The sequence below is a fragment of the Xenopus laevis genome, chromosome 6L, assembly GCF_017654675.1.
Source record: "Xenopus laevis strain J_2021 chromosome 6L, Xenopus_laevis_v10.1, whole genome shotgun sequence".
Classification (NCBI taxonomy): Eukaryota; Metazoa; Chordata; class Amphibia; order Anura; family Pipidae; genus Xenopus; species Xenopus laevis.
Window position 1 is genome coordinate 127,651,081 of NC_054381.1, and position 24,846 is coordinate 127,675,926.

Here is a 24,846-nt window from a genome sequence, read left to right on the forward strand (position 1 = left end):
ATGCACAACATGTCTTAATGTCCTTGATAGAAAATCATACCTCAAGTGATGGAAACAGATAATCAATAATGCTTTCTTCTTCATCACTACATATAACCATGTCATCACTATTGTTTTCTTTTTCTGCTTGTTCTTCTAGCTTTTCTTCTTCCTCTGAGGCATTACCCTGGCTGATCTCTGTGCCAGGCTCCTCAGGTTGCTCCTGGAAATGGCCAATATTTGTCTCAGGATTTTCCTGGCAATTGTCATGGGCAATGATTTCCTCAAGTTGTTTCTGTTTAAGAATAAAAACATACAATTAATCCATTTGTTGCTATACTAATATCTATTACATATGACAATGTGACACAGTATTGGAAAATAAAGTTGGTAATGTGTTATCATATGTGTGCAGCATGGTGTTGTAGTGATAAGCATTGATGGCTTCCCTCAATCATACCTCAAGTGATGGAAACAGATCATCACTAATGCTTTCTTCTTCCCCACTAGATATAAGCATGTCATCACTATTGTTTTCTTCCTCTTGTTCTTCTAGAATTTCTTCTTCCTCTGAGGCATTACCCTGGCTGATCTCTGTGCCAGGCTCCTCAGGTTGCTCCTGGAAAAGAGAGAGAAGATTATTGATCACATGATTGATTCTGTTAAGTAAATGTGAGATAATTAATTGAGCTCTACAAAGAATGCTTTAAAATATATTTAGCAAAAAGCCATACCTCAAGAAATGGAAATGGGTTATCATTACTGCTTTCTTCTTCCTCTTCTAAACTTTCTACTTCTAGATTTTCATCTTCTAGACTTTCTTCTTCTAGACTTTCTTCTTCTAGATTTTCTGCCTCCTCTGAGGCATTACCCTGGCTGATCTCTGTGCCACGCTCCTCAGGTTGCTCCTGGAAAAGAGATAGAAGTTTATTGATCACATGGATCACATGATTGATTCTGTTAAGCAAATGTAAGATAATTAATTGAGCTCTACAAAGAATGAAGGCTTTATAAAGAAGGCTTTAAAATATATTAAGCAAAAAGCCATGTATTGTTGGGGAAGAGGCATGTTGTTGTGTTTTTTTTAAAATTCATTTAAAACTACTTACCTGATAGCTGTGATGGCTAATATTGTCTTCAGGTTCTTCCTGGCAGATTTCATGACCATTGTTTTCATCAGGTTCTTCTTGGCAGCTGTTATGGCCAATATTTGTCTCCTGGCAAATGTCATGGGCAATGATTTCCTCAGGTTGTTTCTGTTTAAGAATAAAAACATACAATTAATCCATTTGTTGCTATTCTAATAAGTATTGCATATGGCAATGTGACAAAGTATTTTCAAAGTTTTATGTTTTCCTACTTACCTCACTGATATTATTAACATTGGTTTCTACTGGTTCCTAGTTGAAAGAAAAAAAAAATGAAATCAATTATTTGTTGGAAAATGCGAAAATATACTTCCCATGATATTATGGGTTTGTTTTGTTTTAATTGTGTTAGCCTCTTTAAAATATTTACCTGGCAGATTAGATATGTAATGTTGCTTTATTTAATTTAATATTATTTAAATATAACTAATAAACTATTATTTGCTTACCAAATAGGGCATTTCTGTGTACATCTTCGGTAGTTCCTGTTTTTTAAATAAAAAAAGGAGGGTAAGAGATTATTGATCAAGATAAATAAAAGACACATTATACTATGAGATATAGTTTTGAGTATAAATGAATGCAGGGTTGGCATCTATTTTCTCATAAAAATGCAAGGGGTTACTGGACTGCCCCTTGCTGGAAAAGAAAAGGATAATTAGACATTAGCAATGAAATGGGTTCTTAGCAATCAGGTCAATGTTGGTATATAAGTGGCAATGGCCAATCTGTAAATCAACTGAAATGTTAGATACATTTGTGTAGAGTTGGTGTCTAAGGCTACTGATCCACAGATAAGTCCGACTTGTAATTTAACAAAATCTAATTAACAAACCGAACAAATGTGGCCCCTTGGGAGTAACATATGCTAGGCTATGCATCATAGTTCAAGAAGAGTGTTATATCTGCTAGAAGGTTTGGAGTGTTTTAAGTTTTATTATATTTTACGACATTGTTACATTATCCTCCATCTTTAACAAAATGTTTATGTATGACAAGTTTCTCTACTTACCAAAATGACTTCATTTTTCTCTTCTTTAACTTTTTTAACCTGGCAAAAGAAGATAGGTTTGAATATTAGAGGCAATGATCAAGGTGTAACTAAATGAATAGGTCCATTAGAAGCTAGAATTAGGAAACATAGCAGTTCCCAACCTCTAAGACCATTTTCCTTTAAAACAATACAGAAAACAAGGTCTGCTTCCTCTATAGTTATGCCAGTGAACTCAAATTTGAATCCGTTAACACAGGGGTCCCCAACCTTTTTTGGCCTGGGGACTTAAAAAGAGCCAATTTTTTTCCAAGTATGGAGGGGTCAGGGAGTGGTCAGAGGGGTTGTGAGGGGTCGGCGTCCAATTTGGGTGCGCCAGTGTCCTATTCGGCGTGCCGACATCCAATTTGGACGTGGGTTAATTGTTTACCGGGGCCAGTTCAGGACTGGCCCTGCGGTTGGGGACCCCTGAGTTAACAGGAAAATAACATTTATAGCACTTTAGTTTTCAAAGGTATATTTGATGAAATTTTAAATTTCATCACATGCATTTTAGTTTGTCATTAACAGTTTACACAGTTTTTCCATACAAACTAAAAATCTAGGATATGAGTATAAAAAAAAACTTACTTTCGTAAAACATTTGAAAATACTGCATATGCGTCGAAACATGATGGTTTTTGTATGTCGATAAGTCTTTCTGTTGATTTGTTTGTCAAATACTCTTTCTGTTGATTTGTATTTCAAAAATTCTTTCTGTCGATTTGTATGTCAAAAATTCTTTCTGTTGATTTGTTTGTTAAAAATTCTTTTTGGTGATTTGTAAATAGAATATTCTTTCTGTGGAGAGAGAAAAATCATTGGTTACACACTATGTAATAATCCTATGAATTGGTTATAAATAAGGTTGATTAATTTTTTAACAGGTAACTGAAAATGAATGGCCAGTAACATTAAAGTAACATTAGAGTGACAATTAATGACTAGAAAAAACTATCAGCAGTTTGAAGCACACTAATATCTTTTCAGATCCCCAAAATTACTCCACTAGCAGATACTTAGGCCTACACAACGACTATATCCAGCTATATTGCTATATGTAGATGAAAATAGGGAATGTATGGGACCATAATTGTCTGTAGGGCCAAGCACTTCATCCCCTTCAAACTCAAATGGTTTGCAATTACCCCACTAACAGCTACTAAGCCCTACTCAGCAGCTATATGAATATGAATATGAATTTTTCTAACATTTTCCCCAGTGTATTATGATGAGCTCCACTCACCTCAGTTACCTGATACAGAATGAGGCAGTTAGAGCTTGTTTTCAAACATTAACTCTGTGTGCACTGTGACATCACAATGTATTATGTGCCACATTATGACATCACACCTGCAAACTACGGTCAGCAAATTCAGCCTTAGCAGATAATCTGCTCTTTTAAGGACAGTTATAAATTAATAGAAAAACTGTATTGAGATATGTTGTTTGTTGGCGGCGCTATGATATTATAATAACTCTATTGCATTGCTATTTGTATGTTAAATGAAAATAAGGAATGTGCTAATATTATATATAGGCTATTAGTACAGGCAATGCCACCATTGTTGTTTGTTGGGCCAAGCAACCCCCCCTGCATTTACCCCACTAGCAGACACTAATAAGGCCTATCCAGCAGCTACCTTTATATTTATATTAATATTGTTATTTTAAAATTTTCCCCAGCGTGTCATGAGCTCCACTCACCTCAGTCTCCTGATCAAGAATGAGACAGTCTGGGCTGGTTATGAACAGCTGTGATAATGTCCATTATGACATCACAATGATATGTCACATGACTAGCTGCTGATCAGAGGATACAAAATGAGCATAAAAACTGCACATAGTTCTACAATTATTTCAAAGAGATTATGGTTAAAATGCTGTTTGCTTATTTTTTGACCCTTTTATTTTTATGTAGGCAGTGTAAATATATGAATGTATAATATATTGATATAAAGTATGGAGGTATAATACATAAGTAGCACACAGGTATAGAGAATGGCCCAGATATTTGTACAGCATTTGAAATATATCAATACTGATAATTGCACCATTACTGTATGTGCTCTATACTATATCATCAGAGGGGATTCATTCATTATTATGGGTATCAGTACAGGGAATGACATTACTGTATGTATAATACATCATTAATGGGAATGTGCCCTTTATTATCAGACAGATTTACTAGAGATTGAACTAGGAATCCAGAAGGATTTAAAATATGGTAAAGCAGCACTCAGAACATTTAGGTACTTATGTTATTTAGACATATTAAAGGGGTTGTTCACCTTCCAAACACTTTTTTCAATTCAGTTGTTTTTAGATTGTTCCCCAGAAATAAAGACTTTTTTCAAATACTTTCCATTATTTATTTTTTACGTTTTTTACAAAATCTAAGTGTAAAGGTGAATGTTTGTGTCTGTGGTGTTTGAGTCTGGCAGCTCAGTAATTCAGGTGCAGACTCTGAACTGTTACAATTTTGCAACATTGAGTTGATCCATTTCTCAGCAGCATCTCTGGAGTATTAGCAACAATTGTATCAAGTCTAACAGCTGCCTGTAATGAAACCCAGAGATTCTGCTCAGCAGGGACAAAGATAAGAAATGTATCAAGTAAATGTATCCATTTAGAACAGTTTACAGGATCGGCGACCCCCCCTCCCAGAGCTGCTTCAGAAGGAGAGAAATGACAATTTACACTTCAATATTAGAAAAACCGTCACACACATAGAAAATAGAAAGTCATTGGAAAAAGTGGTTATTTCTGGTGATCTATCTGAAACCAACTAGTTGTTTGAAGGTGAACAACCCCTTTAAGGGGAATAGACTTCCCAATCATAATTAACTATTATAATGCCGCTGCTTTGGAACAAGTTAAATCTTGTTACACACTTGATATAGGTAAACGTTGGGTATAAATTGAACAAGGTTATCTCTATCCTGTGACAATCCCCCAAATAATGGGATCTCTAGCACCCATTTAAGCATGTGAATGTAAACCATGTCCCACCTATAGCATCCCATGTATTGATAGCATAGCAACTAAAAGCGCCTGTGTCTTTTATCAGTATCTTCAAGGTGGTATTTCACTCAGGCTCAGATTTCCTTTTTCGGCGCTCCTAGGTTGCCAGGTCCTAGCGCCTGCCCTCTTTTACGTGCACCCGATACCCCACCACCACGCAGGCGTGCGCACATGTGGTGGGTCACTGGAGCTCCTCAGAATGCAGCTGGATGGTATGCCGCCCCTGAAATATTTACCGCCCTAGGCCCGAGCCTTTGTAACCTTGCCATAAATCTGGGCCTTATTTCACTGTGGTATTGAACACTATTTCCCTCCTTGGAGAACAAGGAGCATATGTATAAAAATATACCCAATACTTGATGGAAAGACTGCCAATATAAAGTGGATGCATTGCATTGTGTTCCATTCCACTTGTATTTGGGGCTTGGATGCACCTTTGTTAGTACAGGCCCATAAGAAAGACTAGGCTGTGTTTTGTCCTGCGGTGGAATGCAGGAAAATGAAGGCACTAGCACAAGCATTTGATTTTTATTTGTTTAGTAATGGATGAATTCTACGGAAGAGCACTGGGGCCAGCAAAAAAAAAATCTAATGAATTATGACTTTTAAAACTCATAATTAGGACTTTTAATCTCATAATTATGACTTTTATTTTTAATCTCAGTTAATGAAATTAAGTCGAAGTTTTTTTAGAATTCTCACCTCCGACTGTATACCAATTACCTGCATTTATGTCATTTATTCATTAATGTTTACTTTAGCTCCTTATACACCTTGCCAGTAAAATGACTCCTTGTACATTTAGATCAGAAAAGCTTCTGCACCCCTCCTGCAAGGTCCTAATCTTCCAAAAAAAATCATACAAAAAATTTCCAATATATACATGCAAAATGGGGCCTCAATGAAACAGGATTCCCCTCATATCTATGGCCATGCCTAGATCTACTTTGTTCACCCCTAAAGTATGATAAAACTCCACCCTGCACCGCCCAAACCCTTCCCATTGTGCTTTTTACCTTTGGGCCTCTGTTTGACTGACCCCTGACTGCAGTATCGCCTGTACTCCCCTGATGGTGGCCCGGGGGAGAAGAAAGTTTGTTTTTTTAAAGGCACAAAAGCACTTTTCACCTTTGTGCTCAGACAGAAACAGGACAGGGCAGGCCAGCAAACAAGAACTAATTGAGCCTTCTGGCAGGTTGTAGAGGAGTTGGCAGAAGGGGCACTGAAGGAGCACAGGAGTAGGCATGGCACAGTGATGTCAACAGTGGGATTTCATGGGGGAGAGGACACTAGTCTTTTAGGCCCAAGGAAGGGAAGGCACTCACTCTTAAGCCATAAACCAACAACTTCCTGTGGATTTGGTCTGCTGGCATATCTTCCAACTGTTCTGATTTTAACATATCAGCACACAGTCCAGGTTTGTTACTGAAATGTCCTACATTTCCCTTTGATCTCCTGCATTGAACAGCTAGAAAAAATTACAATGTTTCTGAAACGTAATTAAATATGAAGCTTTTGGCAGAGAGCACAGAATACGCAGCACCTGCATTTAGATACAATTGTAACTATTTAAGATACGCAGGTCTTATGAGAGAACAGTGACTTGCAGCTTTAAGGGGACTCTCACCTACATTAACTGTTATAACACATAAAACATGTACCTAAAATCCAGAGAAATTTGTTCAAACTTTGTATAACCTGACACATTTTATAAAATGGCCATGGTATTTAGGGGGTGTAGCCACAGATCTTTTTGTCCCTCTTTCCATTTTTCAAATGTGGGGAGGTATGTGCTGGATTCGGGAAGTATCAGAGGTTCTTGATTATTCTTTTTTTTTTTACAGAACAGAGACAACAATTCTCTGGGTCAATTAAGGACGGGAGTGCAAGTTAGCAACAACTGGCATATCCAAGAAACAGTAGTGAGTAGTCATGACGACATGTAGGTAACAGGGACCCCTTGGAAGGTTAAGATGAAGCCGCTAGCAGCCATTAATATTTAGGTGTAGAATTGGTACTTGGTTTTGACCTGGACAACCCGGTTTTTATAAAAGCTGCCTGGATTCCCCTTGCTACATGTTACGTTGATCAGAGGCAGGCCCGGATTTGTGGAAAGGCAACCTAGGTCTGGGCCTAGGGTGGCAGGATTTTAGGGGGGCGGCATGCTGTCCAACCACACCCACATTGGTCCAGATGATGAAAATTTGCACGAAAAAAGGGGAGTGGATAGGGGTGACAAACGACAGTGGGCATAGGGGCGCCCACTATGTAAATCCGGCCCTGATCAGAGGGAGCTTCTTACTACTATATTTAAGCTACTGTTGTGCTGGGGCTAGCAGGCTCATCCATTTCATGGCTACTAGTTTTTTGGCATAAAACACTGACATCTTTAGTCATCACCAATCCCAGTAAACACACCACAGGGACATTACTGAGACAGCCAGGGGTGTAACTACAGAGGAAGCAGATCCCACGGCTGCAGGGGGGCCCAGGAGGTATAGAGACCCCCATAAGGCCCTAAAACATAAACAAGTCAACCTCTAGACATTTTAGGGGCCTAAAACATAATTTGCTGTGGGGCCCAGTAATATCTAGTTACATTACTGGAGACAGCGCAATGTAATTGTAAATACTGGTTGTGGCATTTGGAGCCATTGCTATTTGGCTTATGCACCATCGCTTTTAGTGTTAAGGGTGGTACAGACTAGAGTTCAAACCACAACATTGTCTCATTATCTGTGTCTAGTGGAGGAATCAAAGTTTCTCATTTGCTTCTTACCTGTCTGTGATTCATTTTACATTTTTTTAGTAGAGTGATGGTACGGTGATCAGCATTACTGAAAGATCCATTATCAAAAAAAATGTCAGTTCCCAAGCATTCCGGATAATATTACCCATACCTGTATTTCTTAACAGATAAGCACATCACAAAATGGTAACGTGACATGTTACTGCTACTGACACAAACAGGACAGGTGCTGCTTTAGTGCCCAGGTTTGCTGCCTCATACTGTAGATAGCACCAATCTTAATTTACACTATAACTTAACTAGGTTAAGTCTGGTTACTTATGTGTCATACTTTACTACAGTCAGACTGGGGCACGTAGGGGCCATATAGACCTATGGTGGGAATAAGAAAAAGCTGATGGGAATTGTCCTTGGGTGGGACACACTGGGAGATCTCCAATACTCTCTCAAGGCCAGTAACGGTATCCAAATACATAACCTTTACAGATTAAGTTTGTAAATCATTTTAGGGACCAAAAATGGTTAGAACCATAAATGCAGCATGTTTTATAGGAAGAAAGGGATCTTGGAGACTCATGTTTGTTTGCTGTGCCAAAGTTTCAGAATCCCTGCTCATTTTGATTAAAAACCAGTTCACAACTTGAATCATGTCTGGCCAATAACTGCTTGTGTGGAGCAAAATCTTTTAGCTTCCAAGTTCAAATCAGCTGAAAGAGATGGGTGGTAGGTAGCCATCATCTGAGCAAAATGTGGGTTGTGATAAAACAAAACACACACAGACACACTGACATGATTGCTTTAGACCAGGAGTCCCCAACCTTTTATACCTGGGAACCACATTCAAATGTAAAAAGATTTTGGGAGCAACAAGCATGAAAAAGTCCCAAATAAGTGCTGTGATTGGCTATTTGTAGTATTTATTCTCTCTTTCTCCGTCTCTCTATTTCTCTGTCTCTTTCTCTGTCTCTATCTATGTCTCTCTGTCTTTATCTCTCTCTCTGTCTCTCTCTTTCTCAGCCTCTCTGTGTAAGTGGTATTTATTCTCTCTCTCTCTGTCTTTATCTTTCTCTCTCTGGGGCTCATTTATCAACACTGGGCAAATTTGCTCATGGGCAGTTACCTATAGCAACCAATCAGTGATTAGCTTTTTGAAGTAGAACTGCAAGTAGAACAATCAATGCAGCAATTTGATTGGTTGCCATGGGTTACTGCCCATGGGAAAAATTGCCCAGTGTTGATAAATGACCCCCTCTGTCTCTCTCTTTCTCCGCATCTCTGTGTTATGAGTATTTATTCTCTGTCTTTAGCTGTCTCTCTCTCTGTCTCTCTTTCTCTGCCTCTCTGTGTTAGACGTATTTATTCTCTGTCTCCCTCTCTCTTCCTCTCTTTTTGTCTCTCTTTCTCTGCCTCTCTGTGTTAGGGGTGTTTATACTCTGTCTCTCTGTCTTTACCTCTCTCTCTCTTTCTCTGCCTCTCTGTGTTAGGGGTATTTATTCTCTGTCTCTCTTTCTTTCTTTCTCTGTCTTTATCTTTCTCTCTCTCAATTTCTGTCTCTCTCTCTCTTTCTCTGTCTCTCTGCCTTTCAACAGGATCACTTCCAGCACAGAGCTTGGGTTTCACCGTGAAAGGCTTTGGCACCATGAAGTGGTGGGGGGGGGGAGCAGTATATAATAAGGCTTATTTGTGTGGGGGAAAAGATGTAAAGGTTTTGTGGTCCCAATTAATGTTTTCAATAGAGCAAATTAACTCTTTATTGTGGGAAGATCCATAAGGAATCATGATTGGTCATTTGTGTTGCACTCTACGTCTGGCAGGAGTCCGCCTCCATAACGGAAACCGTCTTAAAACACTACGTTAAGATCTTTCCGAATATTTTATTTCCTAATTTCTCACTGATTTCCTTCAAATATTTTTTTTTTTTAAAGAGTAATTTTTATTGAACTTTACAACATAAAGAGTAGAGAGAAGAAAGCAAGTTAAGAGAGGAAAGAAAAGAAAAAAGGGGGAGGGGGGAGGAAAGTGTGGCTGAAGATTGTCAATCAATTGTTAATGGAGGTGGCAGGCGATTCGATCCAAGGATTCCATATATTCTCAAATTTCTTTGGGCATCCTCGGGCAAGGTACGTGAGTTTATATAGTTCCAATTGCGAGTTAATTAGTCCAATCCATCTACTCAGCGTCGGAGGCGAAGGGCCCATCCAGTGAAGGGCAACCACTTTTTTCGCATAGAATAGAAGCAATCTCATCAGACATCTAGTATATACTCTAGGTATCACCGAGTCAAGAAGGCCCAGAAGACAGGTAGCAGGGTTAAGTATTTGGGGAAGTTCCAGTTCAACAGCCATAAAGTGCACAATTGCTCTCCAAAATCGGAGTATCACTGGGCAGTTCCACATTAAATGCATAAAATTGGCGACAGAAGCACCACATCTAGGACAGGCAGGCGAAGCTGCCCTACCCATTACAAATAGTTTCTGTGGGGTGAGGTATGTTTTGTGTATGATCCTAAATTGGATAAGTTTGTCTCTAACACTTACTAACGGGGGGTAAAGGTTGTCTATAATTTCATCCCAATCATCTGGATCTACACTGACTCCACTACTTTCCCACTTATATTTCACTCTGGGCCTGGGGTCATATCTATTAGAGATCAAATGTTTATACGTATGCGACAGGAGTTTTGCTTTAGTGGGTTGCCCTTCAAATATTTTATTGTCCATGGAATGCACTAGGTTTTTTTGGTTGATATTTAAGATGTATTTTTTTAGGTTTTTTTATGTGATTCTATTTTAGCCCTAATGAAACTGCTGCTGACTTTCCCAAGCAGAGGATGATGACATTATATTGGAATAAATTATTTGTACAAATAATAATGGCAGGGCTTGGAATAAACAAAGAGCAATGAAATATATAAATAAATATAAGTATATCTTCTCTGGTGGCCTGGGGCTGGAATCACTGGGCAAGCCCTGCTCTCGTCTGCTGTTAAAGTTACGTTCTTTTGTTTGATGTAGATTTCACTCTGTACAGATATTAGTGTTACATTAAAGGAAAACTATACCCCCCAAACAATGTAGGTCTCTATAAAAAGATATTGCATAAAACAGCTCATATGTAAAATCCTGCTTCATGTAAATAAACCATTTTCATAATAATATATTTTTCTAGTAGTATGTGCCATTGGGTAATCATAAATAGAAAATTGCCATTTTAAAAAAATAAGGGCCGTGTCTTGCTACAAGTTCCCTTGGCAGACTTATCACAAACTAAATGTCTAACTGAGCACTTCCCCCAGCAGACTTATCAAATATAGGGTTGGAAATAAAACACACACACATTGATCATCATTAAACCAGAATAATATATTGTAAGAAAAGTAATACAATACCGATTGAAGACAACGCAACGTCTAGCCGAGCTTCCCTTGGCAGACTTCTGAGAGGAACATCAGCTGGGGGACCCCGGGCCCAAATCAAATACAGCGACTCCCAGAGCACATCAATCGGCCAATGGTCCTTACAAGACCAATTATTCTACACAACACGTCTGCTTGTAGATGAAGTCCCGAAGCCCCCCCAGCTGAGCTCCTTTTTATATTGGTACAATAACAAAGTAATAGATCATTACACATAGACATATAAAATAATAATAATGGCTACATGCCCAGGACATGGCCATGAGAATGACCATGAAAATGGAAATAACCATGTGAATGAAAATAATTGCTGTATATAATTGCTGTGTATTTTGATTATAACTATGTGAATAAGATATGAGCTTCCTCCTTAATAAACATACCTATATGTTTATGAGTCTATTACCTTAACTCCTACTATTCCCTGTTCTCCTGCTAATATCAGTACATCCATTTTACAACTAAGGAGCCATATTGAATGCACTTGATCACACACACATTCATACATGGCCTGCCATGTCACATTTGTATCACAGGCCGCCCCCTGGGATCGTAGGATTCACTGTACTCGTAACATACCAACAAACCATACATGCCATACATGTTAGGTCACATGAGCCAATTAACAGACAGAGTTGTGTCTTTTGCTTCCACACTTCTTCCTGTTACAGTTAGAGTTGAAGTATTTCTGGTCAGGTGATCTCTGAGGCAGCACACAGACCATCACGAAATGGTGGCTCAAGGCAAGAGATGTAAAAGGGCAATATTTACTTAAATATATATTCCAGTTTGATAAAATTCTTTAATATGCCACTTAATATGATATGAACTATCTGTTGCTTAAGTGTATATTTTGGGGGTATAGTTTTCCTTTAAAGTCACGGATCGGCCTCGTTTTGCCTAAGGAAAGGGAAAGTGATTGGAAAATCCCGCTACTCTGAATGGTGCTCCGGCGGGAAGGAGGTAACGGTTGCAGCTGACAAGCATTCCTTATTGCAGTGGATGTAGAATTACTGGACAAATGTTTATGGTACCAACCTGTAAAGTTTTCTATGTAAAAATTATGTACAACTTTCTGTACAATATCGGTACTCATCTGGCATATTATAATCAGGTTGTAGGTCAATAAAGTTTTTGAATTCTTTCATCATTGCAAACTCAACAATGCCCCAGTTTCTCATGTATGTATGTAAATATATACAGTGCAACCACCACCTGAGAGTGGGGAACCAGAAGCTAAGCGGCAATATTATTACAGGGGGTAGAGCCATATTGGTGGAGAGGGGGCAGTGCATCGGACCCTTTGTCTTTCCTTTAAATTAATTCTGTCATGAGTTAGGGAGCTGCTATCTGGTTACCTTCCCATTGTTAGGCTGAGGGGGGGGCTTGCTGTAAAGAGTGACTGAAGTTTATCAGAGCACAAGTCGCATGACTGGGGGCAGCTGGGAAACTGGCAATATGTCTAAACCCATGTCAGATTTCAAAATTAAATATAAAAACATTTGTTTGCTCTTTTGAGAAATGGATTTCAGCGCAGAATTCTGCTGGAGCAGCACTATTAACTGATCCATTTTAGAGGAAAAAAACATTCTTTCCCATGACAGTATCCATTTAACTAGGAAAATTCGATCATACTTTTTGTATGTAGTGTAATTTCTCTTTCCGGGATTCTGGAGAAAGGGCAGACACAATGGGCTGATCTCCACTTTCAATCTTCACAGTTTCAAATAGAACAGGCTGCCTTCCTTTCCCTCATTCCTGCTATAAATAAACGGCATGCACAATAGAAATTACCAAAATTATCTTGGGATTGGAAAAGGGGTGAAGTTCCGCACACGCCAGATTATTGGTTAAAATCTGAAATCTTTATTAATCCATATTAAGAACACGCTGCATGGTTAGCTTGACGTGTTTCGGGCACAGCTGCCCTTAATCATAAGCACAATTATTAGTGTATTCCAAAAACATATCCAGTTTAGCCTGTGATCCACGACATATAAATATGAGGTCATCAATGTAGCGACCGTACCAAATGATACAGTCGCTACTGGGATTTTCATCTCTAATGACCTGGATCCGTTCCCACCAACCCATGTATAAATACATTTCATATGAATTACTTTTTTGCATTTGATTCCCGAGAATTTTTAATGTGTGTGTAACTAATCATGTTTCATTGTTTTATTGATAATATGGTTGTACAGTGATTTTGTATCCAATCACATTTCCTTTTAGAGCAGGTAGATACATTTTGTAATGTAATACCTAATTCTGCCATTGGAGGTCACTGTGAGGTCTAACGATTTAAACTGATGTTCTTATCGTTGCTTTCTTGTGCTTATGATTGAGGGCGAAACGTGTCAAGCTAACCATGCAGCGTGTTCTTAATATGGATTAATAAAGATTTCAGCTTTTTACCAATAATCTGGCGTGCAGAACTTCTCCCTTTTTCCTTCCTCTATTTTGTGCGGCCTGGGACGCCAACAGTTTCCTGCACCCAGATAAATGCTAAGTGCTGCCGGCCTTAAACCACAAGATCGCATTGAGTCAGTGTGGTTATGTCTTTTCTTAGTTTGGGATTATACTAAGGGACAGAGTATTGGACAGAGTATTATTAACGTTGTTTATAGAGAGAGATGAATGTGTCTGTTCAGGACCATGTTGCAGCTCTACTACCACCTCAAAGGAACACCTCTCCCTTTTAACTACCCAAGAAGTAGACATAGCACTGACTATTAATTGTGCCCTTACATCTGATTAGTCTAGCTGACACAATAACGATGTAGAAAGTTATGTCCCTTGGTAACTTAGTGTGAACATCTTGTAATGGTATAGTCGAAGTTCTGGTAATAACCTAAATATTGTTATCAAGTCCCATGGAGGCTTTAGCTTTTCCATTTTCATGCCAGATTTTTTAATACGTTCGGCAGTCAACAGACTTTTGTCTGTTTTGGCAAAAATTCATAGTCTCTACTCTAAAGGCACCTGTAATAAGACCTCCATCCAGACCGGATTGTACAAAGTCTATAAATCCTACGGTTTCTCACTTAAATGAATTTCTTCCCGAAAACCATTCCACCAATTTGTTCCAAATTCTGTAGCATGTATTTCTAGAACTTCACTTTGTAGCTCAGAGAGTCAAAATAACCTACTCATTGAACCCTTGTCTCACCCTAAGTCTTGCAACTTGCAAATGATATGATTGAGGATCAAGATGGAGAAGATGAACTTGGAGTAGAAGTTGGTATCCAATCATTATATTGGAGGCTTGGGAGTCTACATTGTCAGCCACCAATATGGCACAGAAATTTACTTGATGTTTTGCCTTAAAGTTTACGACAAATTAAGAATCCTGCTTTTTGGACCATAATATTTCCATTTAAACATCTTCATTTATGTTTTCTGTAGCTCAGGGTTTACTGTGCTATGCCTCTCCGACTGTTACTGATTACAGTTCATAGGATCCTGGATCAACTGTTTTAAATTACTCTTTTTAGTGCACTTGTTTCACTTAAGAACCATTTTGTTGGTCCTTTTAAAATTTACTGCCACCTAAAATTTATTCTACAGGAAAAACTGTACACGGTGACCTGTCTCTTGCCGGAGTTGACTTTACAGCTAAACAATGTGTAAATGTCTAAATGCAATTGCTTGGGTGGAGAGCAAATGTCCTTTCCAGACACATCTGTTCTCATTTTATCCTGGCTTAAATATTGTATAGGATAAAAAAGCTTCAACCAGGGCTTTGGAAATGTGGATAATGTAAATTGGTTCAAGAATCCACTTCAGCAATCTTTTTCTGATTTTTGGATAACCTAAAAGCAAATGTTTCACTGTCACAGATAATTCACCTCAATCAAGGTGGTAAAAACATGGGTTTTTAGTTACTCTCACTGTCCACAGCATTACAATAGTGCTCTCATCAAAATGTACTTAGGCTGTGTACATTGTATTGTAAAGAGCGAGGCACAATGTGCTCCGGCTCATTGAAATCTTACACCTAATACCTGCCTTGTCCATCTGCCTCATTAAATACAGGGCAGGGTCTCGTTGCTCTCATTACTGTAGGGGGTAGATATGTTCAAGCCTGGTATAGGGCAGGCTACAGTGAACATAGAACCCTGGGGTAAAACCAGACCTAAGTGAAAGCCATGGAAATCACAACCCGCTGAATGAGGACTAGCTAATGTTAGGATCTTATAAGACATATTAGTAAGTTAGAGCCCTTGGTGTTTTTCACAACTGTAGGAACATAAGTGTGTCCAATGACTGTACCGTGTCTGTTTCAGTCAAATAAACTTGCAAGTAAAGTTTGGGCTACTTTGGAAATTGAAATGCAGCAAACGTTTTCCCATCAGCAACTTACTTTATTGTCAGTAGCATTCAAGGAAATGTGTCAGCTGTAAACATGGGTGACAAATGTACACCCTTCACGTTAGTCCCTGCCCCAACAATCTAAGGCCCCTATCACATTCACACACAATAGGGACAAGTTTATCAGGAGTCAATTAACCTGTATGGGGAGGAAAGCCACGGAGACATGAGGACTGGGAGAACATTTAGACATCTTGCACATATTGCCCTGGTTGGAATTTAAGACCCCATTGCTGCAAGGCAACAGTGCTACTCATTGAGCCAACACGGGCTATCCTCTTTTCATCCGAAACAACTTCTCCATGTTTGTAAGGGCTCATTGCACATGCGACCTCTTGTACAGAGAGACTATTGGTATCTCTTGATCAGGGACTAATTTACATGTTTTGCGCATTACTGCAGTTTGGTCTTTAGAGCTTCAAGTGTAGCAACTAAGTCTGTTATGAGAAAACATAAATTAAGTTTATGTTTTTTGTTACTTGTTTTTTGCTTGCTGCCTCCAGGGCCGCTCCTGCAATGAGGCAAGGTGAGAAACTTGCCTCAGGCTGCATGGAATGGCCAAATACCAGGGGCGGCAAAAAGCCACCTCTGGTAAATTTAAGAGCCAAATTTCTGTTTTTAACACAGACATTCGGTTCTGCTAGGTAAAGGGGTGGTGGCATCTCAGCCCATGAAATGCTGCTGGCTGCCTCCCAGTGTGGGAAGTGAGACCCGGTATATACAAGTAATTATGCCCCATAAAATCTTATTTGTATTTTTCCATGATAAATGATGCCATCCTGTATGGTTTCAGTCATTGTATTAAGAGGAGCTGCCACTTTGCACATAAAAGTGTTGTATCAACACTTTATCTACCTATTTGTCATCTACCTATTTTGCCTGTATACCAGTGCCATCAACATGTGTTTCTTTCATTCATTCATTGGGTACTTTCATAACATTTATTTGTCTGACTGATTCTTTAAAATTATACTGACAATAAAAAACTACACTTCACAATATTAATTAAAATAAAAGTCATGTTGCTTGTTTTTTTGCTGATAGGTCTGACAACCTTACTGTCCCTTCTCAATCTGTCAGTTAGAGTTTCTAATGCTAATGGACCACTGCAGAACAAACATGGCAGCCCCCTCATCAGGGTCCATTTTGTTAATCCCTTGCCTGAGCAGGCAGGAAAGGAGAAGTGGAACCTAGAAAGGTCAGATCTAGTAAGGATAGGCTACTCACCTTAAGAGGTCACTCTATGAGTGACAGATAGTTAGGCTATTTAGCTGAGCAGCCTGAGGCTCAGACAAGGAGTGTAAGTGGGATTGAGATCCCGGGTACCAATTGCCCAGTGTAAGTACTGAGTGCAGTGCCGGACTGGGCCAGCAGGACACCAAGAAAAAACTCCAGTGGGCTCCAGCTCTTGTGGGCCTTGCTGGTCCAGACTCGATCCTTGGAGGAAGCCAGAAGCGGCTTCTGTCTTCCTTGATTCTCAGCATGGCTATACTAAAAAGACGGTATGCGCGAGGGGGCAGGTTGCGGCTCAAGGAGGGGAGCCAGAGGGTGCTTTACACCTGGGGTGGGGGACCAGAGGCGTGGTGGGGGGCCCCTTGCCCCCTAGTCCAACACTAACTAAGTGTACAGACTTAGGGATGTAGTGATTCCCCTGGGTTCCACTTAGAGAAAAGTCTGAAAGCTAGGTGTACCTTCATTGCTACTGTGTATGTTCTCTTCCCTGCAGGGACTAATACTGACCATTGGTGTTGCGAGTATATGCTTATCAACTGTTGCTCTATGTTCCTGCTTGGTTATGTACACTTCTTTGTGGACTATCCTGTTCAATAAATATGTTCTCTGGTTAAGTTGCAAAAACCACTGGTGCCCAACTATTATGCACTGCACCTATTTACAGTTGTACTACACCCTGACTCCACACTGTTGTGAGGTCTTAACTCCTGAGAATTGAGGTCTCATCCAGAGCAAAGTATTGGGGTAAAGCTCATAGTTAGAGAATCGTGACACTTAATTTACTACTAGTGTTACATGTGTATGCATTAATGTTAGAATTTTTTGGCTCAGTAAGTTACACCCAAAGAGCTATCATTCTTACCCCATCAATTATAAAACATTAGGGCTTATTTCCAAGCACAACCATGATATGTGCTTGCACAAAAATTGTTGCACTTCTTGCGCCAATTGACAAAAAGTCAAATAATTTACTATATAATTTACAGGTGTTCAAAATCCATAACTATCATCATAAGCTGTTGAAAGTACAACATTTTCCCGAAGATTATGAAACAAGTACTAGCAGTTGTTTATGTCCACAATAATATTCTCCTAATTGATTTTTTCCCAGTTGATATTTTCTAAAACATTTCCCTCTCCTTTACAGTTAATGCAACTCTTCAACAGCCCATTTCTTACACTATATATTAATTATTCAAACGTCAAACATCAGCTTATTTTTTATTATTTTTATTAATATATAAAAATAAATATACATTTAAATAGATTATATAAAAATAAACATTTGGTAAAGTATCCAAAGTAGATGGACTGTGGCTCCTACATTGTGTTCCCAACCCTTTCCCTCCTTTCCCTTTTGGGAACATAATGAAGGAGCCACATTTCAGATCTTGCAAGGGTAGAATCCATTTTGGGATTTATATATTGTTCTTCCATTTCCTTCCTAAGTCTTGACAAAGTCTTCTTAATGAGGTGTTGCAAGAGAATCTTTAACTTGAATGTCTTATTTCTTTGCTCCTAGGAAAAAATGTTTTTAATGTTAGACAAGAAGATCTGTGTTTTATATCTATGCACATGATAGAGCACTGTAAAAATGGTCATAATGTGATTCCTTAACTGGCTAGCTAAGTTAGTAATTGATAGAAACTTTCACAATTTAAAGCAGAACTGGTTGGAGCTAAAACCATTAGTAATTAAAAAAAACTAATTACACCTGAAAATGAAAATTCCCTAAAATCCCTAATTTTTTGGATAGTGATCAAAATAGGAATCCTTAAATACCTAAAGCCTTGAATAACCACATAGGCATTAAAGTTTTCCCAGTAATTGCTTTTTGATTGTAGAGAATATGAGTCATTTGCATTACCTTTCTGTATATGCTCTGCTATGCTATATTGCACCTCGTCTTCATCTCGATTATATGTGATGAATCGGTTTAATAGGAGTTCCTTTGCGAATGGTCTTTTGGCTGGATCCTTCTGAAGGCATTTATTTATAAATCTGTGGAATTTATTACTCCTGGGGGGAAAGAAACAAGGCAGAAGTGTTACTGATGATGTAATAAAACACAGAGCCAGAATTATTCAAAAAGGACACTGAAGTCTGTTGGGTGATAGGGAATTAAAATGGGAGATGTTTCTTTTTATTGAATAATTTGGGCCAACAAAGTGTAACCTCTTGAATTTATAAAAAAGGAGATGTCTCTTAAAGAATACTAATAACTTGAACACAGCCCATCATCACAGCAATGGATAGAGTGGATACAGTAGTGACACTTACATTTGAGCTCATTGAACTTATCTCTTTCCCACTTTAACACCTTCCCCGGCCTTATGCTTCAGTGTCTCTTTCCCCATTCCCCCACCCTCACTGCTTAAGTTGGCCATAGACGCATCAATAATATTGTACAAAAAAAATTCTGGTACCATATTCGGTGCGTGTATGGTGGGAAACGAGCCAACCGATATTGGCAGAAGACTTGGATATGGGTTGGCTTATCGATCAAAAAGATCTTTTCCAGGAAAGATTGTAATTGTAACGTCTATGGCCACCTTAAGTCCTATTTCTGTAAAAAAAAAAAAAAATGACTCACCATATATCCTCTTTTAGAGCTGGAGCTGGACCATTCATAATCCTTTCGGAAAGCTCAGCACCACGGAGTTTAATGTGTGCTGTAAGTGTAAGAGAACACAATATTATTATTGTTATTCTTACAAATTTACAAGGGGCCAACATATTTTGCAGCATTGTACAGTAGAGGGTGACTACATCAAATATTCTGATAAGTTTCTATTATCAGAACCAATCGATGATTTATTTTAACTTTTTGAGATAATAATTTCCTTCTTTAAGGGTAAGGCCACACTGGTCATTTTGGGGAGATTTGGTCGCCTGACAACTAATCGCCTCTTCTTTGCTGCGACCAATCTCCCCAAACGCCTTCCCTCATTCTGCACCGGCTAAAATAAAAAACCACCGGCGCTAACCGCACGCGGCGGTTCATTTTCCGAAGTCGCCGGAAGGGTGGAAACTTCGGGCGACTTCGAAAAACGAATCGGCGCATGTGATTAGCGCCAGCAGGTTTTTTATTTTAGCCAGCGCAGGGTGAGGGAAGGCATTTGGGAAGATTGGTCACCGCAAAGACGAGGCGATTAGCCGCTAGGCAACCAAATCTCCCCAAAATTCCCAGTGTGGCCTTACCCTCATACATAACAAACAAATAAATAAATGCAGTCTGGTTGGAATTATTGTAGCGTGTGCACAGTGACAGACAGATATTGGACATATAGGGCAGTATATGGCTGTATCTGCATTTTCTCAGCAGCAGAGAAAACACATTATTTGCCATTAGCCTAAGGGGATACAGGAAAGACACAGTCTATATCTTTTATCTGATTGCTCCTGTCTCTGAAACAAGAAGTTATATCTTGCTTTCCAGTGTATCACTAAAAAGAAAAGTAACTAATGCAAATTACAGAAGACACCATTATAATAAAAGCACAGAAAAGATTCTCTGATTCATGGCCGATTTACATGTTTCAGTGTTATAGAATAGGTGATACCCCCTGACCTTCCTAAAAACACTCCTCCATAAATGAACATAAACGCACGCAAAATGTTATTTAAGATTACTTACGAGGATTGTATTCTGCCATTTCTATGGCTGTGATTCCTAAAGACCACACATCCACCTAGAAAATAAAAATAAAAAGCAACACCCATTTAGCAAACAAATTATAATCATTGTTAGAGATGATAAAGATACTTCTACTGACTATCCCTCCTCATCCTGTCTCAGGGTCAATATGGGATGCTAAATGACTAATACTTTAGAACCAAGCTACGTTGTATTACTATGAAACATTTCCAGTAGCCGACTTCAACTATAAACGTTTATGATTTTACATTTTCAAGAGTCTCTACTGGGAGAAAAAAGCTCTACAAATTACATTTGGCACGGATTTGTTATTCCTGCCTTAAGAGTGCAATTTGTTTAATCACTTTAATGAAAATTGAACTAAATGACAACTATTTTATTTATTATACCTTGTAGTTATAATGTACACTTCCTGTAAAACATGCATGGACTTCAGGTGCCATCCAACAGCGGGTTCCTGCATTACTTGTACTGATGGGCCCTATTGTGGCAAGGCCAAAATCAACTGAAATTGAAAGAAACAAGCATAAGTTTACTTTGTACAACGCAGTAATAACATCTATGACAATACAGAAAGGTGCTACAGTTATTACAAATGGAAATATATTTTTGAATCAGTATTTTCTTTTGTCTGGTGCTGACTATTGATTTGAACCAGGTGCAAAGAGAGTGTAAAGACAGAGACAAATAAAACACTGAACATTCTTAATGACTGTATATTGGAACGATGCTTACAATGATATTTTTGAATTATGCAAAGGTGCAATTTTTGGGTAGAGATCCCCTTTAAAGTTTTCTGATGCCTAAGAAAAGCTAGGCATTGAGATGAGCAATAAATGTACCCTTTCCCTTTGTGGCACCCATTCTTCCTATAGATGATAAACGTCACTTACTTATCTTCACACGGGCCGTAGAAGTTAACATTATATTGGCGCCCTTGAGATCATGATGTATCACGTTCAGTTCCTGTAAGTAATCCAGGCCCTAGAAAGATGAATAAAGCAAACATGATGAACATGTATATATTTTTATATTATAGAATTAATAGGATACAAAGTCGGTGAGCAGAGATTATGAAAAGCAACGAAGGGGTTAATATCTGTCTTACCTGTAAAACTTTCTTGCATATGTATGAAATCCAGGTCTCATCCAAGGATCTATTGGGCGTGCTCCTAATTAAGGCGTCTACGGAGCCACCAGCACACATTGTCATAGCAATCTAGAATAGAAATAAAATGTTTTTATTTATAGTGTATATAAATATTATAGTGTATATATATATGTTGCCTAAAATCTATCTATCTGTCTGTGTGTCTGTGTAACATTCCTAGTAATCAGTAGCAGTAACGGGTCTGAAATAATCAGTGTTATATTTATTAACTTTGATTGAGATTTTCTCCTTCTTGGCATGTGCAATGCAAGACCATTGTGTGCTTTTATTTAAGAAGTATATCCTTACCCATAGCGCCTCTTCATTTGAAATGCTGGGCCGTAGATAAAAGGCTCCATAAAAGGCAGGGAAGTTGTCGTGGCCAGAAACGCGTTCAAGTACGTACAGTTCAGCAAGGATCTCTTCATTATCCTAGATACAGAAATAATGATCATTAAATTAGTCTTGATAACTATTTAATCCTTGTTGTAAAACATAGAATTCATTAGTTTGCCATCAGTGTACCACAGTGCCAACACCACAGATACTAACTTCCCAAACAAACTTGATAGTAGGGATGACCTCACCGGATCAGAACTCGAGGAAACCAAACTTGGATAGAGCCAGTTAACTTTATTAATACATGTTAAGAATACAAAAGTGTAAGCGGGCAGGGGAACTAGCTTTACGCATTTCGTGACTGGAGTCACTTCATCAGAAGCTTCTGAATGCGTAAAGCTAGTAAAGGTTATCAGTTCTCTCAAGTCTCTCTGTGATGTGCTGTAATGGCGTCCACTCTCAATCATAGAATCTAACTTCCCCTCTTTCTTTTCTATGCCGCTCCATGTGTTTACTTGCAATGTGTTGAACTGAGTTATGATTTTTTTGTTATGATTTGGTGTGATTTAAATCCCCTTCTGTTAGGGGTGGTTACTTTATAGTATTGTTACATAGAGATTAATGAATATAAGTGACACATTTGCCTTTTATAAGCTGCAAATATTACAAGCGGATGATATAGTTAGTTTTGCATTTATTAAATAATTAAACCTCCAGTGAATATTTCACCGGGCTGAGCAGAGCTTGGGGCATTTAAAGAAGTCCATTTCTAATCATTACAAATTCCATTTTGCATTATGACTATCCATTATATAAGGGGGCGACTTGCTAATCATGGTTTATAAAGTCTCTTTTTACTGGCAGTTGATTTGTATGTGTAACACAACACTTTCTGCAATATTCTCATTATAATAAATTAAATAGTAAAAAATATACATTACCCTAAGGTCTTTTATCACTTTTATGGCCACTTCTTTCTTTTCCTTAAAATGCCATGCCTGAAAGAAAACAAATTTGTGGTGAATTTTGACTTGAATTTGATAAAGTACCTGGGTATAACGACATGGGTCTTTGCAGTCTCAGAAACAAAAAACAAACTCCAAAAGGAAATATGAATCCTGCTTAAAATGTGGCAAAATACATGACATATGTATGAATATTTATATACTAGATAGATAAATATATACAATATATAGAATTACATTGAGATGTTAAGGGCCACAAAAGGTAGGTCATTCCCACCCCTTACAATCTTAAAATCTCATATCTGACCTTATGGATTACTCCAAATCCTCCTGATCCAACACATTGTTCGAGGTCTATCCAGCCAGTTGGGTCCTAAAAAAAAGTAAAATGCAAAATTTGAAAATAAGACAATATAATGGCAGGTGGTGGGGGGAGAATAGAGGGAGAAGGCTGAAAACAGGAATAATAATGTAAAAAATGTTTTTGCATACCGGGCATAGTTTGTCAAATCCATGTTCATTGCAGACCTGGTAAAGGAAAACATTATTTTAGATCAACTCAGTAAATAGACAAAAAGAATAAATATTGCAAGCTTTTCTTTTTAGTTTGTTGCTCATTTAGTTTGTTCAGGTTGAGAGGCATCCCCATAAGATTCCTTACTGTGTTCCTTGTTAAGCAGTTTTTTAATTTATATTTAGTATAGCAAAGAGGCCTTGTGCCCAAACAGTGTTGTTAATGGTGGACATAACTATTACAAAGATTATTATTCTTTTGTATATGGGTTATGGTTTGTCCTAATAGAACTAATGTGTGTGAGACTTTTAGGGGGTTATTTACTAAAACTCTAATTTCTCATATTTGTATTAAACTAAGCTTGACTAAACTCCCATCCACAATTTTATCTTATTTATCAATAAAATAACTTGAAATAGTCAGGTCGGGGAAAAAATTGCGAAAACGGGGAAAACCCCAAATTATTTGGATTTGAATCCTGAATTGCTTAATTTTTTCAGGTTATTGCCTGAAAACCCCAATTTTTTTGGTTTACCAGACAAAATCCAATGCAGACCACGATACCTTCAAATTGTAAAAAGCACATCTCCCATTGACCTATACACAACAGTGACAGGTTTGAAATCGTGAGCGTTTTTTTCTCCTCTAAACATTAACATTTTTGCCCAAAAAACTCAGGCAGAAAAAAAAAATCGAGTTTAGTAAATAACACCTTTAAACTTTGGGCAATGTATTCCAGAGCTGCAAAGAAAAAAATGACCCGTTTGTGGGTTTCCCCATGTAATGTGTGCAGCACGGTGTTGTAGTGATAAGCATTGATGGCTTCCCTCTGGGCACTGCAGTTTATGTGGATACTCCAAAAACATATAGTTCTTAAAGGGGTAATTTATCAAAGAGTGAAGTTAATAGTGAAGTTCCGCCACTCTCCATTCATTTCTATGGGATTTTTATAGGCGTATTTATCAAAGGGTGAACTTTCACTTCACCCATTGATAAATACGCCTTTCAAAATCCCATAGCAATGAATTGAGAGCTGCGGAACTTCACTCTTTGATAAATTTACCCCAAAGTGTTTAGCATAACCTGGACTGGTGATTTAAACTGCAGTTTGGTTTTTAGGTTCCCAGACATTAATGGGCCTAAACAAAGCCATACTAAATAAACTTTATGCTAAATATGTCCCAATAAATCAATCCGTTCAATGCACAAAATGTCTTAGTGTCCTTGATAGAAAATCATACCTCAAGTGATGGAAACAGATCATC

The 24,846-nt window shown here is 38.2% G+C and overlaps 1 protein-coding gene and 1 long non-coding RNA gene across 4 annotated transcripts in view; one reads left to right on the plus strand and one right to left on the minus strand.

The window, feature by feature from the left end:
- Positions 1-24,846, plus strand: part of LOC121394738 — a 124,938-nt gene that overhangs the window by 49,328 nt on the left and 50,764 nt on the right. The gene's annotated exons all lie outside the window — the stretch shown is intronic.
- Positions 18,181-23,718, minus strand: LOC121394733 (traf2 and NCK-interacting protein kinase-like). Of its 3 annotated transcripts, XM_041566476.1 has the most exons (11): positions 23,560-23,718; positions 23,375-23,440; positions 23,044-23,100; positions 22,073-22,195; positions 21,722-21,832; positions 21,507-21,597; positions 21,003-21,118; positions 20,593-20,647; positions 19,549-19,627; positions 18,823-18,974; positions 18,181-18,473 (listed from the first exon to the last, which is right to left on the minus strand). In XM_041566476.1, exons 5-11 carry the CDS (start codon positions 21,824-21,826, stop codon positions 18,460-18,462), a joined length of 612 nt encoding a protein of 203 aa, XP_041422410.1. In that variant the 5' UTR covers positions 21,827-21,832; positions 22,073-22,195; positions 23,044-23,100; positions 23,375-23,440; positions 23,560-23,718; the 3' UTR covers positions 18,181-18,459. The 3 variants fall into 3 exon arrangements, with proteins under 3 accessions (XP_041422410.1, XP_041422411.1, XP_041422412.1); XM_041566477.1 differs by lacking the exon at positions 23,560-23,718 and having other exon boundaries at positions 23,375-23,492; XM_041566478.1 differs by lacking the exons at positions 23,044-23,100; positions 23,375-23,440; positions 23,560-23,718 and having other exon boundaries at positions 22,073-22,389.